Source organism: Myotis brandtii, unplaced genomic scaffold, assembly GCF_000412655.1.
Source record: "Myotis brandtii unplaced genomic scaffold, ASM41265v1 scaffold384, whole genome shotgun sequence".
Lineage (NCBI taxonomy): Eukaryota > Metazoa > Chordata > Mammalia > Chiroptera > Vespertilionidae > Myotis > Myotis brandtii.
In genome coordinates, this window is record NW_005364745.1 from 3,374,075 (window position 1) to 3,390,964 (window position 16,890).

General features: G+C 46.2%; 1 protein-coding gene across 3 annotated transcripts in view; it reads right to left on the reverse strand.

Annotated features, from left to right (window-relative positions):
* Positions 1-527: 527 nt before the first annotated feature.
* The window catches only part of RAI14 (retinoic acid induced 14), a 106,503-nt gene continuing 90,140 nt past the window's right edge, over positions 528-16,890 (reverse strand). Inside the window, exons 8-17 of one of the 3 annotated variants that reach the window (XM_014544890.1) lie at positions 16,374-16,552; positions 16,115-16,143; positions 14,973-15,059; positions 13,777-13,863; positions 12,238-12,295; positions 9,597-9,715; positions 7,376-8,914; positions 5,920-6,069; positions 2,962-3,027; positions 528-2,375 (exon numbers count right to left, since the gene is read on the reverse strand). In XM_014544890.1, the coding sequence (XP_014400376.1) occupies positions 2,298-2,375; positions 2,962-3,027; positions 5,920-6,069; positions 7,376-8,914; positions 9,597-9,715; positions 12,238-12,295; positions 13,777-13,863; positions 14,973-15,059; positions 16,115-16,143; positions 16,374-16,552 (2,392 nt within the window). In that variant the 3' untranslated portion in view covers positions 528-2,297. The remainder of the gene's footprint in view (positions 2,376-2,961; positions 3,028-5,919; positions 6,070-7,375; positions 8,915-9,596; positions 9,716-12,237; positions 12,296-13,776; positions 13,864-14,972; positions 15,060-16,114; positions 16,144-16,373; positions 16,553-16,890) is intronic. The other 2 variants (XM_005872603.2, XM_005872604.2) reach the window with 2 other exon arrangements.

Consider the following 16,890-nt stretch of genomic DNA (forward strand, 5'->3'; position numbering starts at 1 on the left):
TGGAAGCAGGTTAAATGCCCATCAACGAGGAGCTAGTTAAATAAAATATAGCACAATCATACTATGACATATTATGCCACAGTTTAGCAGGGGTGGGGAACGTCCGGCCCACGGGCTGTATAAGGCCCGGGAAATCATTTGGTCTGGCCCTGCCAAGGCATTAGGATTGAGTTAAATAAACATTTGACCACATACAGCAGGCTCATTTTTAAGTTGATAATTTTGTATGGCCCTCAAATGATGTTATAAAAATATTCCAAATGGCCCTTGGCAGGAAAAGGGTTCCCCACGCCTGGTTTAAAAGCATGAGCTGTGTGTGCTGGCCGAGAGCAACCTCCAGGCCTTTTAAGTGGAAAACGAAGGCCCAGAAGAGGGTGTGAAGTATGCTTCTCCATTTAAAGGGGAAAGTAAAACACACGCCCCCGCGCACACCCCGACACGGACGGTCTCAGATCACACGAAAATAGCTGTGGCTGTGGAGATGGGAACTCAGGGTTGGGAGGAGCAACGAAAAGCAGCAGCAGAGATGCAAAACAGAACAGAAGTTTATTTCCGTCATACCTTCAGTACATCACCAAGGCAGAGTGCTACCCTACGGCACACGGCGTTCCAATATCTCACCGAGTACTTGTAATAAATATGCATCCTGAACGCGCTGAGAGGCGGCTGTGTCAAGCACCCCCCAGTCTCCCAGTCTCCCACTCCGCAGCGTTCTGTGCGGGGCACGAGGGGTGTCCTGTGTCTCCGTAAGTGCTGTGACGGAAAGTCCTTTCACATTTCTTTGCAGCATTTTCGAAATTGCTTAACTATAAACAACTCAGGAAAAGGAACACGGCGCCGGACAGCCGTTTCTGCTTTGCTGGCCTTGGTCGGCATTCAGTGCAGCCAAGCTCCCCCGGCCCGGGCGGCCCTGCGGTCCGGTTCCTGTCGGAGCAGGCCTGCGCTTTTAATTACACACTTGGCAGATTTCTGTTTTCTGTTTACATCCCTCAGGAAGATCCACGCTGACAGGGAAGTGGCAAGCAAGTTAGAAACATTTTTGTTTTTTTAACCTGAAAGTAAAGAAAGGGAACAGAAATATTTCCCCCCCAAAGACCTTGGCTATGCACCCCGATGTTTACCATATCGGGGTTTCTCGTCTCCAAGTTGAAACACGGACTGTCACTAACAGTTCTTCCAGAGATCCTCTCTGGGCGCTGGCAGAGCCGGGGCACTCAAAAGTGTTCACCGGGTACAAGGAGGGTTCACTCTCTTAAGAAACGCACTCCAGTGCTGAGGGTCTGGCAGCTCACACTGAGCTTGGAATATATAACTACCTTTTGCTATCGCTGAAAACTTTGAGGAAAAAGTCCTATTTCTAAAAAGTCTTAAGCATGGTTACCTAAAAAATATTTTGTTAATATAGTCTCATGTGAATTTCACTTACTCAAGGGGTTTAGATATGAAAACATCTTTAAGAGCCAATAAAAATACTGTAGAGAGAAAAAAAAACACCACTTTTAAAAAATTGAGGTTAAGAACGATGAGGCGTTTCTTTTGGCTGTAAACACGCAGTTTACTGTCCCTCGTTGAAACACGACTGGATTTCCTGAGCTTTGTGGGTAACGGCAGAAGGCAAGTTTGCATAGAGAATTTGCAACACGTCAACGATTTACTTAAAAACTTTTTAAGGGCAGCTTGCTTTTCTTTCTAAGCTTCATGTTTTTAGTGAACGGTGCTCATCCAGCTCAGACTGACCAGCCGGTGACGAGCTACCTAAGGCAGATGGGGGGAAAGATGGGATTAAAAGTTTTCAAACCCACAGGACATCGGGTAAAGGGTCCTAGGCGGGCACCGCATCACTAGCGCTGCACTAATCTGGTTAGAAGTCAAATCATGTTTGCGGACTGGAAACCAGAGGCAAAGGGGGGCTCCCCTGCGCTGGAGGACCCCGGCAGCATTCACTGCGCGGAGGTGTCCACAGATCGCTCAGTGAGGATGGAGCCACACAGCTGGTCAGGCACCAGGAGGAGGCCCAAGCCCCAGCACCAGGCCCGGCTCCTGGGCACGGCCGACCCAGCTCTGGAATCAGAAGCGATGACAGCGCCTGTCCCCTCTGCTGCTGTTGAGTCTCTCCGCAGTTCTGAGGGGACAGTCTTCTCCCGGGGCCAGTCCTCAGAAAGCAGCCTTGCAAGGGCAAGAAGCCAGGCCAGGTCACGGTGCACACCACGAACAAGAACAATGGCAGTGGTCGCCAGCAACTCCGGTCCAACCCCAAGGTGGACAGCGAGGGGCAGTGTCCCGCCGGGGAACCCACTCTACTTCTTCTGGGCCTGGGTCTTACACATGGTAAGGATCTGCTTCAGAACTTTCTGGACATCTTCATCCATCTGGCCCTAGAAGGTCGAACAGAAGACAGTCATTGGAACCTCGGTTAAGTCCTGTCTCGCCGAGAGAACGAGATGGCTGGCTGGGATGAAGGAAGCCCTGGGCCCCTGATCTTCCCAAGGAATGTTACCCCTAGCAATCCCCACATTTCTCTAGGGAACTGAGACCGGGAGGGCCCTGCTCTTGAACCCCTGGAGGATGACGAGGCCAAGACTGACAGAGCCCCAGCAAAGGGTTTCTGGGGTGTCCGTAGCAAATATGAGCCCAGTGAGCCAAACCACCAGCAGTGAAAATATGGACAAGCCTCGAACATCAAGCCCGGGCTCCCGATTCTGAGGGTGGGCAGCTGGCGGGTGGGGGAGCAGCAGCTGCGTCCTCCTATTTCTCAAGAAATGCCGAGGTTGCTCTCAGCAGTTAGGACAGGGTTCCCGACACAAGATCCAAAGCCAAGCGAAAGGCATTTGAAAGCTTTCCTAGGTACAGGGTTCTCCTCGAATTCTCATTCGTTCTACTAGTTTGATGACGGGACTTGGGGCAACGTGGACTGCAGTATTTCTTTCAGGTATCCGGGCACTTCGCAGGGCGTTACCATACCTGCACAGCGTACAGAAGATGCATCCTGTAAACCGATATGACCTCTTGGTGTTGCTTCTTGCACTCCTAGGAAGAGGTAATTTTACTTGGTTACAGAGAGCTGTGGCCAAATGCTCCCCAAGTGACTCCCTCCATCCAGTGCTCACATAGAAGCTTTTAAATTGTTGTGAGCTCACTGGCTTGTGTGTTTCTGAATACTTGTCAATATTCTCAGGGGGGAAAAAAATCTATTTTATGACTTTGTATGTCAACTCTAGAAGAAAATTCATGTAAGAAGTAGTTATAATCCCAAACTTGTTGCATATGTGTGTGTGTGTGTGTATATATATATATGTGTGTGTGTGTATGTGTATATATATATATATATATATACACACACACATATACATACTTTATGCACCTATACAGATACATTCACACAAGGTAAATAGTGCAAGGAAATACATCAAATGCAAAAAGTAATCATCTCTGAGTGGTTGAATAATTAGCAGTTTATTTTTTGGAACTTTTTCAGAGTTTTTCTACATTTTCTAACTTTTCTACAATAACCAAATATTTTAATTAAAAAAATACATTCTTTCAAAGGGAGTTATTACCACCCACTCCATAGCTGGCACCATATACTCCCCGGGAGGCGCATTGATTGAGCTGTTGGCACCGAGGAGGGGTGGTGGCATCGATCGCCATGGTCCCTCGGCAGAGCTGCCAATGGTTCTACGTCTCCTTGCGGAGCGATCGTTCCAATTCCTCTCAGCGCCGACTTCAAGGAGCCTCACTTAGCTCTTAGCTCTTCTAAAAAGAGGCCCTTCCTCCTACTTCACGATGAAAACCGAGACTGCCGTAGATGGATCTCTTCAAAAATCTGCACAAGTCTCCCAATACTCCTTGTCGTCGCCTTCCTATCATCGTTGACATGTGTCCTTCCTACTCAAGGAGAACCCTTCAACCTCAGCCCTTTGACGTTCACGCCATCAGAAGGCGTGCTTGGTATCTCTCTGCTGTTTCCTCCCACCTCTCGGTCGCCTGCACGCAATCATTGATAACTCTCTCTGGTCACTGCCTTCCTTTCCATCCCGGCTTCTGGCAGCAGTGGGTTGACTGCAGCATCTGCATGGAGGAGCCACCTAACCCTGGCCTCCCAGTTCCTCCACTTCAGCTTCAGTGACTTGCTCCTCCTCCTTCCAGCCACTCACTCTCATGGTCATGGCCCTGCCTGTCTCACTGCCTCTGAAATCTCAACCGACAGCATCCCACCCTCTGACCACCATCTCCTGTCCTTCTAGCAAACCTACCTCAGGCTTCCCCATCTCCCACTGGGATTCTTCAGCCCCATCCGACACCTCACTGTTCACTCACTTCTCCAGCAGGCAGGGCAGATCTGGCTGCCATGCCACTGGAAGTGTTCTTGCCAAGGCTACCCAGGGCCACTAAATGCCACATCTCGGTCCTTGCTGCCTCCTACTCATCCCTTCGAGACTCAGCACAAGCACCACCTTCTGTAGGAAGCCTTTCGAGACTCACCCAGGCTGGGTAAGCACACATTTCTGCTGCCCTCAGCGTGTTGGGCGTCTCTCTATCGATGAATGCTGACCACATCAGGAATACGGCAAGCCATATTACATATCAATCGTGAGGGCAGGGGCTGTGTCTTATTCATCTTTATACCATCAGTACCTTGGACAATACTGACACAGAAGAACTCCTTAAACACCTGTTGAGTATTTGTAAGAATGCCTGTCGAAACCATGAGCACTTTACACGTCTGTGATCACCACTTTCTCAAAAAGTGACCCGCAGAACACAGTGGGGAGCATCGTCTTCTCCCCTGATTGCTCCTCCAGTGCTAGCGCTGGGAGCTCAGAACAGCTGGTGTTGGCCTTGGTGGCCAGCCAGACTCAGGACGGCAGAAATCTGAACTCGCCAGTGCATCAACTGTGCCCTGAAGAAATCGTAAAAGCCAGGTCCTGTTTGTAACAGGAAGCTAGCGATGGCCCAGGACAGACTAACCCTCGATTTCACACAGAAAATAGATACCCTTGTCAACTGAAACCTTAACTGATCCTGCAGTAACTAAACAATGGCCCTCCGAAGACGCCCACGTCCTAATCCCAGAGCCTGTTACCTACATGGTAAAGGGACCTTACGGTGTGACTAAGGATTGTGGGATGGAGAGAGACAGTATCCTGATTATTTGGGTGCACCTTACGTAAATGCGATCACAAGGGTCCTTAAGAGAGAGAGCAAGGTCAACGGTGGGAGGAGGAGATGGGAGGACAGAACCACAGCTGAAGTGCTCTCCTTTGAAGATGGCGGCATGGACTATGCGCCAAGGAATTCACGTGACCTCTAAAAGCTAGGAAGGGCAAGGAAGTGGATCTCCCCTAGAGCCTCCGGACGGAACCAGCCCTGCTGACATCCCGACTTTAGTCCAGCAAGACTGATGACCTCCAGAACTTTAAGATAATAAATGTGTGTTGTTCTAAACCAAGTTTGTGCTGCTCTGTCATAGGAAATAGTCATCGGAAACTAATCCAGATATGAGAGGACTTTCCGGGTGAAAAAGGGGCGGGGCCAAGAAACAGCTTCAGACCCGGAGATACGCAACTACCAGAGATCCTGGCCCCTAGCAAGAAAAGCACTCGCCACTGTGAGAGACGGTTATGGCTGTTGCAGAGAATGGAGAAGGGGCGAAAAGCTGGTGGATGGAAGAACAAGCCTACTCCACTGTCCTGCCGGTTCCTCCTCCTCAGAGATACATCCCCCAACTCATGGCAGATAATAAGTGGTAATTTGACAGTTCCTTCTTTTGCCCTCACCAAAGAGGGCACCGTGAGTTGCTCCCTGAAGTACACACTCTTGTAGGCTGGGACTCCGGCCGTGCCCACCTGCCCTCCCAGCGGAGTAGGCATGCAGTCCGCCTCGCCCTCCACCCCACCAGGCGGGGGCAAGCCCACTCACAGCCAGCTGGGTCTGGAGCTGCTTGACCTGCTGCTGCAGCCCGTCCAGCTGCTGGCTCTGCCTCTTGGAGGAGCTCGCCGAGTAGGACAGCTGCGAGAGGCTGTTCAGGGCCTCCTTCAGCTTGGTGACTTCCTTCGACATCTCGTTTATCTAGTGAAAAAGGAAAGCTATTACCAACAGGCAGGAACGTGCCTGCAGAAGCAAAATTCCAGGTATTCCTACGCCTTGAACACAGCCTCTGTTAGCCTCCAGGACTTGAGACTCTGGAACAATTCCTTTTGTACATTTCAAAGAGAACCCATAAAATGAAACACATAACAAAATCAGACAAACCCACGAAGCCTTCTAAGGCCATTATATTCAAACTAGAGGCTCAGTGCACGATTTTGTGCACAGGTGGGGTCTGGCCAGCCAGGCCCGGGGAGGGGATGCGGGAGGTTGGCTGGCCAGGGGGAGGGGCCGTGGGCCATTGGCCAGCTGGCCCCACCCTCTGGTCGAACTCCCAGTCAAACTCCCGGTAGAAGGGACAATTTGCGTGTTAGCCTTTTATTATATAGGATTAGGGCCCCCAATTAAATACTGTGTTTTGATGCATAAAGATAAACACTATAACATTGATTTCCCTTTCTTGTTTTTTCTTAACAGAAATAGGATTTTAGGCATTCCTTATTTGTTGGCATGGGCAATTAGGAATAAGTTATAGAAACCCTGATATCTCTGGACATCTTGTTTTAAAGTAAACACAACCCTCCCTCCACCTCCCCCCTCCCTACCCTCTTGGCTTTGAAAGCTCTTTGGAAGCATCCATCATCATAAAGGACTAAATGATCACCAGTGCTCTAGTCCATGCCACTCAGAGCATCTGGCCCAGGGGACTGGCAGCAGAGCAGATTTGGCACAGAACCATCCTGCGCTCCGCTCCCCCCTCTTCCTCAGGCCACACCCAGCCCGTCTCTCATCACCCGCACCCCACATTCCTCCCCCGCTCCCCTCCCATGCACGGGTGAAAATGAGGGCCAGGAAAGGCAATTTTTATACTGACTCGGGAAAGCCCATGGGGCTTAGGGAAGCGGGATTAAGTCTGGAAGTATTTGGGTTCCATATGACAGAGGAATCTGTCTGGATGCCAAGAGTTCAAGTTCAAGATCGGTCACAAGCACTTTTCAGTTTGTGGGGTTACTTCTGAGCCCTGACACTTGGCAGAGCTTCTGTAAAGTCATTTCTCAAGAAAAATTATGCACCCCAGATGTGAAAATGCTTTACGATAAGGGAAGTGTCGTTCTTTTAAATAAATGTCTAACCTACTACTCTAATGTGGCTTTGGGGACAGAGGGATTCGTGTGCCGAGCCTCTGAGCATTCGCAGCAAGTTAGTGTGAACAAATGGTAAACATGCGAACGACAGAAGGTCCCTGGGCTCACTAGCTAGAAGCTCAACAGCAAGGGCCCTCGCCCACCTTCCTGTCTTTGTCCTCCTCCAGCCGGGAAGAGCTCTCCGAGTGCCGCCTCAGCTCCGCCAGCTCCTCCTGCGCACGCTGCGACTTCTGCAGGAGTTCCCCGGTTTCTTGCTCTTTGGATCGCAAGAGAGTCTGAAGCGTCTCCTTTTCCCTTTTCAACTGTGAGGCCTCACTTCTAACCTGGGCGACCTCTGACTGGGCCTTCTCTTTCTCTTTCGCGGAATCCTTTAATTTCGAGGCCAACGCGCTCACTTCACTCTCCAGCGACGCCTGGAGCTTTTCGTAGGCGGCCCTGGGCACCATGGCCTCGGTCAGCGCCGCCTTCTCTTCCACCAGCTGCTTCTCCAGCCTGGCCACCTCCACTTCCCTGCTGGCCAGGAGCTCCTGGAGACCGCCGAGTTTCGCCTCCATCTCTTTGGCGGCCGTCCGCAGCGTGGTGATCACCTGCAAGTGCTCGGTGATGGACACGGAGTTCTCCTTCTGGGCCTCGGCCAGCTGTTTGAGCTGAGCCAACTCCTGCAACGCCTTCGAATACTGGGACTTCATCTCGGACAGCGCCTCCTCCGCCTTGGCCCTGGACAGGCTGGCCACCTGCATCAGTTTCTCGTGCTCCGCTTTGTGGACGTACTCGGCTGTGACGTCTTCCAGAGACTTCCTCTTGCGGTAGTCCTCCAGCTCGGCCTGCGCCTCCTTGTACAGCTGGGACAGCTCGCTCACCTGCTTGTTGAGCTCGTCGATCATCCTGTGCATGGCCTCTTTCATGTCCCCAGCGTCGTCGCCGGGCTCCTGCGCCACCTGACTTTTCAGAGTATCTTTCAGTTGCACGATTTCTTCTTGGGCCTCCTGGTATTTCTCGAGCAGAAACGCTTTCTCCTTGTTCATATTCTCAATAACAGAGCAATAGGAACTTTTCATTGCCTCGTACTCTTCCGCGGGCGGCTGATTCCCCGCCCCCTTGTCCCTCTCGGCCAGTTTCTCCTCTAACTCCCTCACTTTCTCCTTGTTCCTCTCACTGTCTTCCAGTGCCTTCTGGAGGTCCTGCTTCAGCGCCCGTACCTCCTCCTCGGGGACCCTCAGCTCCCGGAGGTGAGAGTAAGAATCCGCGCTCTCGGGCGACACGAGGCCCAGCTTCATCTGCTTCTGCACGCTCAGGACTTCCTTCATCGCCTCCTCGTACTTGCTCTGAGTTTCTTTCAGTTTCTGGCTGAGGTCGGAGCCGTTCTCAGAAATCTCGGCGTTGTTCAAGCGCGCGGGCTCTGGGCTCCGGGACTGGAGCTCGGCCTGCAGCTGCCGCCTCTCCGCCTCGGAGCTCTCCAGTCTCTTCTGCAGGTCCTGCAAGACCTCCTGCAGCTGCTGAAGCCTGACATCGCCGCCGTCCACTGGGGGTTTACTCAGGGAGTGGGCAGAGGCCGGGGGAGGGGATCCGGAGTTGGGGGGAGAGGTTTCACTCGGTTTCCCGAGAGACGGGGCCAAGTCAGTGTGAGTGGAATGGAAAGAGTCAAAGCTCAGGTCCGCTTCTGCCTCTTTGGGGGTTTTGGCCTAAAAAAAAAAAAAAAAGCAAGAATAATGAAATGGCACCCAAAGTGCGGTTAGGTGAGCAAGCACCTAGAAGGAGAGCACACACCCAGAACCTTCGTAGGGGCGAGCAGCGGGATCGTCTTGCGGGTGTACTCTCGCCTCGTGAAAAAATATCTCCTGAGACCCGGGAGTCAGATTACCGACACTGTGTTCTATTCGAACAGATTTTTAGCGCCACTTGAAAAACAGTAGATTTGCTTTGGCTGCAAAGCCTCTGGCTCAAAATTTCCCTTTATTTCTCATATTATTTATGCTGAAATGGGCAATGAATGGGCTTAGTACAGTTACTTCTTAAATCTGCTAAATGATCAACTTTACTAAATGAATGGCTAATCGCATATCTTTACACTTATCTACCTATCTATCTATATATATAATTTGTCATATTATATATCATACTATGTATATAATTATAGATAATTTACCAATTTAGAAACTTACAGAAATAGGGCTAATGAATAATTCTTTCAAAAAAGAAATAACTTGGAACTATAAAGGCTTAGATCTATATAGTTGAGGCTAACTATATTAAAAAAGAAGAAACGAATGTAGATGTTTAAAATAAAATATCATCTGACTAACCCTGAAAAACCCAGTATCTTAACCCAACAGAATAGTCTGTGGCGGTGATCGATCTACCTACCTGCAGTTTATCTTGTAATTCCTTATTGTGTAGAGTTAGAGATGCAACTTTTGCTTGTAATAGGACAAGAATATCTGGTTGGTCAGCTTCAGAACTGATATCCAATAAGCTATCAGCACCTGGGGAAAGAGAAAGGCAATGCAAACTAATATTTAAAAATTAAACAGTTATTTCTCTGGCCTCTAACAAACCCCCTTTCTGCCCAATCCAGTTCTTCTTCCTGGTTCTAAGAATGAGAGCTCCATCAGCTGGATAAGTAAACAGCAATTCTCGGCTCTGGGTTTCCTTACTGGGGTATCCCCAGCACAACCCTAGATACCTGGATGCACAGCACCTCACCTGAAAATTGATGGATTTGATCATGCATCTTTCCATTCACTCGATTAAGCACAGCTTGGCTGCTTTTTGTCCCTCCCATACTTAATGAGCCCCATTTCTGTGAATCCTTTTAGAAACACCTCTGGAAGATGGCTCACTTCTTAACCCCACCGCCATTACACAGGTTTAAACGTTATCAGCTACTTTGAAACTTTGCAAACAGCTTCCAATAAATGTCTCTCTCTCCCGCCTCGCCCTAGTAAAAATGTAGCCTGCACACCACTGTCCCACTAATCACCCTAAAATATGCTTTGATCGGGCCATTCCTTCGGGTCAAGTGCTTTAACTGCTCTCCCTCCAAATCTGCAAATCCCTTTATCTACATTAAGACCGCTATGATCTGGCCCCAATCTACTGTGTCAGGTTTATGACTCATGATTTCTTCCTCTGGTATCCCATACTCCTCAGATTCAAGGTTTCCATCAGACCCTCTATATTCTCAACACAAGGCTGCTTCTTTAACACTTCATCCATACGACCGCGCTTGCAACATCTCTGGTTAGATAACTCTTCGGCATCCTTCAGGAGAGCCATGTCAAACTCTGCCTCCTCCACAGACTATCTGCTGACCACTGCAGCATGATACGGTCTTCTCTAAATCCGCAGTAAACACCGTGGGTAAGCCACAACTTGGAGACATCCTACTGACCATCACGCTGCAATAGCATCGAAAGCAATGCTATTCAATGTGCTCACTGATGGAGACAAGGAATTTGCTCCAGAATATAATTCAATGTACTGCTTTCTTCACCTGGAAAGTTTTCTTATGAAAAAAACATCAGCCGGACAAAACAGTATGCCTAGTGATATGGCTGATGACTGTCTAGTGCAGATTCCTTATGTTTATCGTGCAATGGCAGCACTGTATAGGCTGATCGGAATAGCACTGATCTAAATGTTTTCCTGTTATTTAAAAATTTTTCACAGCCATTTAATGCAACGCAAAAGCTTTTCTCTTCATTTGAAAAGATACAAACTGACATTTCTTCATAGATACGCTTACTTCTGACGTCTAGTGCCCAACCTGCAGCTTTATGACATGCAGTCACGTAAGCATGGAATGAATCAGGGGATTGGGAGCAGGACTGTAATTCTAAACAACAGAAATCACTTCTAAGATACAATGGATGAGTTTTAAAGCGTCCAATGTAACAACTGTTACAGTAATGTTAACACTGGTCTCTACTAGGAATAAGAAAGTTAATATTTATAAATTATAAATGTTTTTTAATTGATTTGAGAGAGAGGAAGAGAGAGAGAAAGAAACATGAATGTGAGAGAGAAACATCAGCCGGCTGCCTCCTGCACACCCCCTGCTGGTGATCGAGCCCCAAACCCAGGCAAGTGTCCTGACTGGGAATGGAACCGGCGACCCCTTTGGTGCACAGGACGATGCTCAACCAACTGAGCTGCACCATCCAGGGCCAATATTTCTCCTCCGTAAGTTAAAGGTTCCAAACACATGAAATGCTAAGACTAAGAAACTGAATACTCGAGCAAAAAAGGACCTTTGCAATAATCTATATTTTAAACTGATTCTAGAGGTCCTATACTACTTGCTTAGAGGACAAACCCGCAGGATGGACTCAACGCCATGAACTAAACCCTGACCCGATGAAGACAATACGATTGTGTGGTTTCATCAGCACACCGTTTTGCGTGTGGCAGACACCGGGTGCTCGGCTGGCTCTCCCTTCAGGAAACCACCTGCTGCTCACCTTCAAGGAGAGCTGCCAGCTTGCAGCCCACGGGCCTCATCTCAAAGCAACCACTTCAATATGCAACTTAGAATAGGCAGCTACAGTAATTTAAGGACTTATTTTGTGACAGAACGAATAACAAGATCTGGCAGCAGGTCTAGGGAGGCCACGATTTCTAGGAGGTACTGAGAATGCTATTTCAAGCAGCTGTAACAACAGCCGGGTGAGAGGACGCTACCTGCGAAAGCTCTTGGTGTCAAAGTCCCTGGTCCGCTTATGCCACTTGGGTTCCTGTCTATGATCATAATTGAAGGAAGTGCTAAAACTTAGTTTGGGACAAATGACAACAGAGATACGTTTTTTCACATCCGGGCTCTGAGACGCCTTAAAATCCAGGTGAAGGTGCCCTGAGGTACAGCGGGCACGAGCCGTGTGGCACTGGCAGCTCTGGGGGGGCACGCCGGGGTTCTCCGGCCTCCCCACACAGAGGAGCCCCGCTTGGCCTCTGCTCTCATGGGACAGAGACGAGTCAAAAGGACAGAGGCAGGTGCCTCCCAGCTTACCTGTAGTGCTGTCACTCAGTCTGTCTTTGTTTTCCCGTATGGAGCTGATCTCGGCCTGCTAGAACACAAAGATGACTTACAAGAATATTCCTGAATGTAACGGCCCGCAGAGGAATCAAGCAAAATTTCCTCCCGGGTGTTATCTTACTAGAAAAACAGTTACAACATCTCAAGAAAAGAAGGTATACTGGCAAACATTTGTGTGTAAGATTTTTTTGAGACATACATTTTAGTTTCACATCGGTAAACATCTAGGAGTGGATGGCTAGATCATGTGTTGAACTTTAAAAAAAAACTGTGTCAAACATTTTTCCAAAGTAGTTGTACCATTTGATATTTCCACCAAGAGCATCAGAGCTCTAATTCTCCTTCGTCGTCACCAACAATTGGTGTTTTTAATCTCTTTAAATTTTAGCCATCATAACTGGTGTCACTTTTTATTTCCTTATGTTTTTTAAAGGTCTTTATGCACTCTATTTCGAAAAATAACAACTTGTGCTATTATTGCCTCATTGGAGCCATAAGCATATGAGAAGATATTAGGGTATTAACTGTAAGAGTGTACTTCCTTGCCTTGCCTTGCATATGTATTCATCTCAAGAGTTTACTAGTAAAATCTAGTTACAGTGAGGGAAATGACGGGTTAATATAATCTTTTTCAGATCAAAGTGCTTCCAAGTTAAAAGAAAATTTATCTTTAGTAACTCTTAGATGGGGGAAATAAATATACAATTAAACCACTGAAATTTCATTTTAACATTAATAAACTACTTTCTTCCCAAGTGCAATTTTCTAGTGATTATTAGGTAAATAGATATTAAATACCCTCCCATTCTTAAAAATAATTTCCAACCACAAGTCTACAGAACCAGGTGGAATAAAACCTAGTGGATTTTTAAAAATTTTCTAAAATAAATACATGTTACTGTTATAGTCAGGAAAAAAGTTTAATTAAAAACATACAATTACTTCTCAGTAAGACATCAGAGAACAACGTAACTTTTCATTTGATTGGCATTATATCAACTCAGTTTAGTAAGAAGACTAGCCCTAACCGGTTTGGGCTCAGTGGATAGAGCGTCTGCCTGCGGACTGAAGGGTCCCAGGTTCGATTCCCGTCAAGGGCATGTACCTTGGTTGCAGGCACATCCCCAGTGGGGGTTGTGCAGGAGGCAGCTGATCGATGTTTCTCTCTCATCGATGTTTCTAACTGTCTATCACTCTCCCTTCCTCTCTGTAAAAAATTAATAAAATATGTTAAAAAAAAAAGAAAAGAATACTGGTTGTCAGGTAAGCTTCACCTTTGTCCCTTTTTATTAAATGAAGAAATTAATGATTAGCTAATGAATGCAATTTATTCATCCTATTCTTTTGGGATGGAGTCCACGCCAGGAAAATAACCAAGGGTGCTTGCAGATGAGAAGTTTGTAAACCAACCCCTGAGAAGTAATTCTGTTTTGCCCAGTGTCACATAACTTAAACCAAACCTACTATGTTTCATACAATTCAATAGCCAAATTGAACACAGGAAGGAAATACCTTGAAGGGTGGTTCAGCAAAAAATGCTGATTCCTTTCCCGAAATTGGTGTTGAAGTTATTGATCTTGGGGAAGACACATCACTCAACTAAAAAGAGAAAATGAAAACCATCGGTGAAGAAGGCTTCTTCAAAGTCTTTTCTCCGCCAGTGTCAAAGCATTTCAGTAATGCAAACAAATCGAACAGTAATTCTCAGGTTCAATTATTTTGGGGGGGGGGGTGACAGATCTTTAGTGCAATTCAGAAACCTCAAATACTTTCTGAAAATTTGTAGGACATATAACTAAACGGCTTTGCTCCTATATGTACATCGATTTTAAAAATCGATGACTTATATGGCAGGTTGAGAACATTTTTAATGAACATGCTAACATAGTTAAAATTACTTATCAGATGAGATACTGCGCTCAACTATTTGAATATGGATTATTCTTTTTATGGCCCATGATTCTTTTAATAACAAACCCAGCCTCCTTTTATTGCCATTTCAAAGACATCTGCGCTTCCTCCTCTCTGCAGTAGTCACTATAACCAGAAATGAAAGCTGCTTTTAAGTCAACCTTAAATGTAATTAGAAAGGCAAATATAATTTAACAGTGTTTTCAGAAACCAACTACAATTCATTTTTAACTAACTGCTTCACCAGCTACCCGTTCTCCTGCCCTTCACACTAGGGCTTGAGGGCCCAAAGGAACTGAACTTGTCAACTTAAGGAAAAGTCTCCGTCATAAAGACGTTGAGAAATTTCCTTAAGGCTTAAAAAAAAGATACTGTTTGCCTGGCCAGTGTGGCTCAGTGGTTGAGCATTGACCTATGAACCAGGAGGTCCTGGTTCGATTCGTTTGGGGCACATGCCCGGGTTGCGGACTCAATTCCCAGTGTGGGATGTGCAGGAGGCAGCCGATCCATGATTCTCTCATCACTAATATTTCTCTCTCTCTCTCCCCCTCTCCCTTCCTCTCTGAAATCAATAAAAAACATATTAAAAAAAAATAGATACGGTTCACCTCTTCCGTTTTGAAATAACAATCAACCTTATTTCCATGGTAATCATCAAAATCCTCCAGACCACAATTTGTAAAGAAAAATCTTCCATGTGCGCTGAAGGCTCAACTCTAAAACATTCTTTCTGGCGACACACAGAACGACAAGACGGCGCCTCTGCGGTGCGAGTTCCCGGGCTGCGTGGTGTTTACCTGGGCAGGACTGATAGGAGGTGGTGGAGCTTTGCGTTTTTTTGGAGTTCCACTTCTCTCTGAGCTTATTTTAGATACTTGGTCATGCTGCAAGTTGTCACAGGCCAGAGAACGGAGGCGGGTTAGTGAGGTTAGTAAAGTCTGAGCACACAGCTTCATCAAACAGGCACAAACACCTCCACAGGTCATGCATTCCTCACGGTATCGAGATCAGAAATCTGCTACCCACATACAAGTAAGGGATGTGCACGCTCACAGGTTCTCTCGGCAGCCCATGCTTTAATAGCAAGAACATAACAACACAAGACGAAATCAGCTGACGGTGGTGTGGAAACTGGGGGAGAGGAGGGTGAGGAGCTGTGGGCCACCGTTTAGAACCCACGATACAGTCACAGTCTAGCTTTCGTCTTAAGGCAGAGGGGCGGCATGTCCCCCACTCCGCGTCACTTCCACTCCTTTCCTCACAGAATGTAAACATAGGGGCAGGGAGAACCTCATCTCTAAAGGTTCTGGATAAATAAGTGACACAGTTAGTGCCTAATACATTCAGTACTGAGTTTTGTGTTTATAATTTTTTCAAAAACTCTGATGTGTAAATAAACAGCCAAAGATACATCTCGTTAACAATAAAGTAAACAACAGTGGCTATGCTTTTAGAAAAAACTCCAAAATATCAGGGCAAATTTCTCAATTTCGGTGTAACACGAATGACATTTTTAAGCAGCCCCAATGAAAAGGAAAAGCGAACCCTCTGATTTTCATTAACTATCTAACTTTGCCAGGGATGTGGCTCTATAATCCATATGATAGCCCAAATATTTAAAATACTGTTATTCATTCTGAGCTTAAACCACATCAAACATTTTCACAACAATAGGAAATATTAGTACATTTCAGAAAAAGATACATATATAAGCAGCAGGTTTAAAGTGACAAGCTTTGGGAATAGGGTAAACCATTTAGAAAATATTTACCACCTTGTAACGATGAATCATTTATGCTAAAGATATTTCACTCCTTAAATGTTTCCAACAGAGTCTTTATGACTTTGCTAGGACCACAGAGTGGTTTAATCGGAACATTTTTCAAATTCTCACAAGCAAAGATGAAAGAAAAAAATCCCCTCTCCCAAAGATAAATACCTGCTTTGGTTTTGTTGGTGTCTTTAAATCTATAGAGGAAAAAGTGGGGGGAGGAAAAGAATTGTAAGAAGCATAATAATTCATATCCACTTTGGGTGGAGGGATACACACAATACACACAATACTTAATACTTCATTTTTCTTCAAGAAAATGCTTAAAAGAATAATAAAAGATATCATATTGCACAAATTCCTTTATCCTTTGGGGAAAACGGGGTGGACAAACTTAAAACAACACCGGCTATTTTCTTTCACATACCAGCATCCTGAGAGATTTTTGATAACAGAAGGCTTTGAATTCCTGCGTTTTCTGAGAGTTTGGAATAATGTAAGGCATTGTGTCCGAGAGAATCTACAAGGGTTAGGTCTGCACCCTTCTTAATTAAGGCCTCCACGACATTACAGCTGCTGATCTCACAGGCCACCATCAGAGCAGTTCTAAAGACAAGGCAAACACCAAGTTAGTACTAATTAGAACGGATTCCTGGGAAATCATTTCATTTGTCTTAAAAAAAGGGAAAAGAAGATTAAGTGCCGTTAAAACTGTGCTCTACTTCATCATCTAGGGAATTCAAAATGGAATGCTATCAAGATAAAATTAGGTAGTTGTTTTTTAAAACCTCAGATTCATTCAAAGCATTAAGCCACATTAGGCCAAATAATATAGACATAATCTTCTAAACAAAATCTTCTAAATGTGATGGAATTTAATAGAACAAGCACAAAGCTCGTCATTGTTTTCACCTCAAGCATTTCAAATTACCTATACATTATTA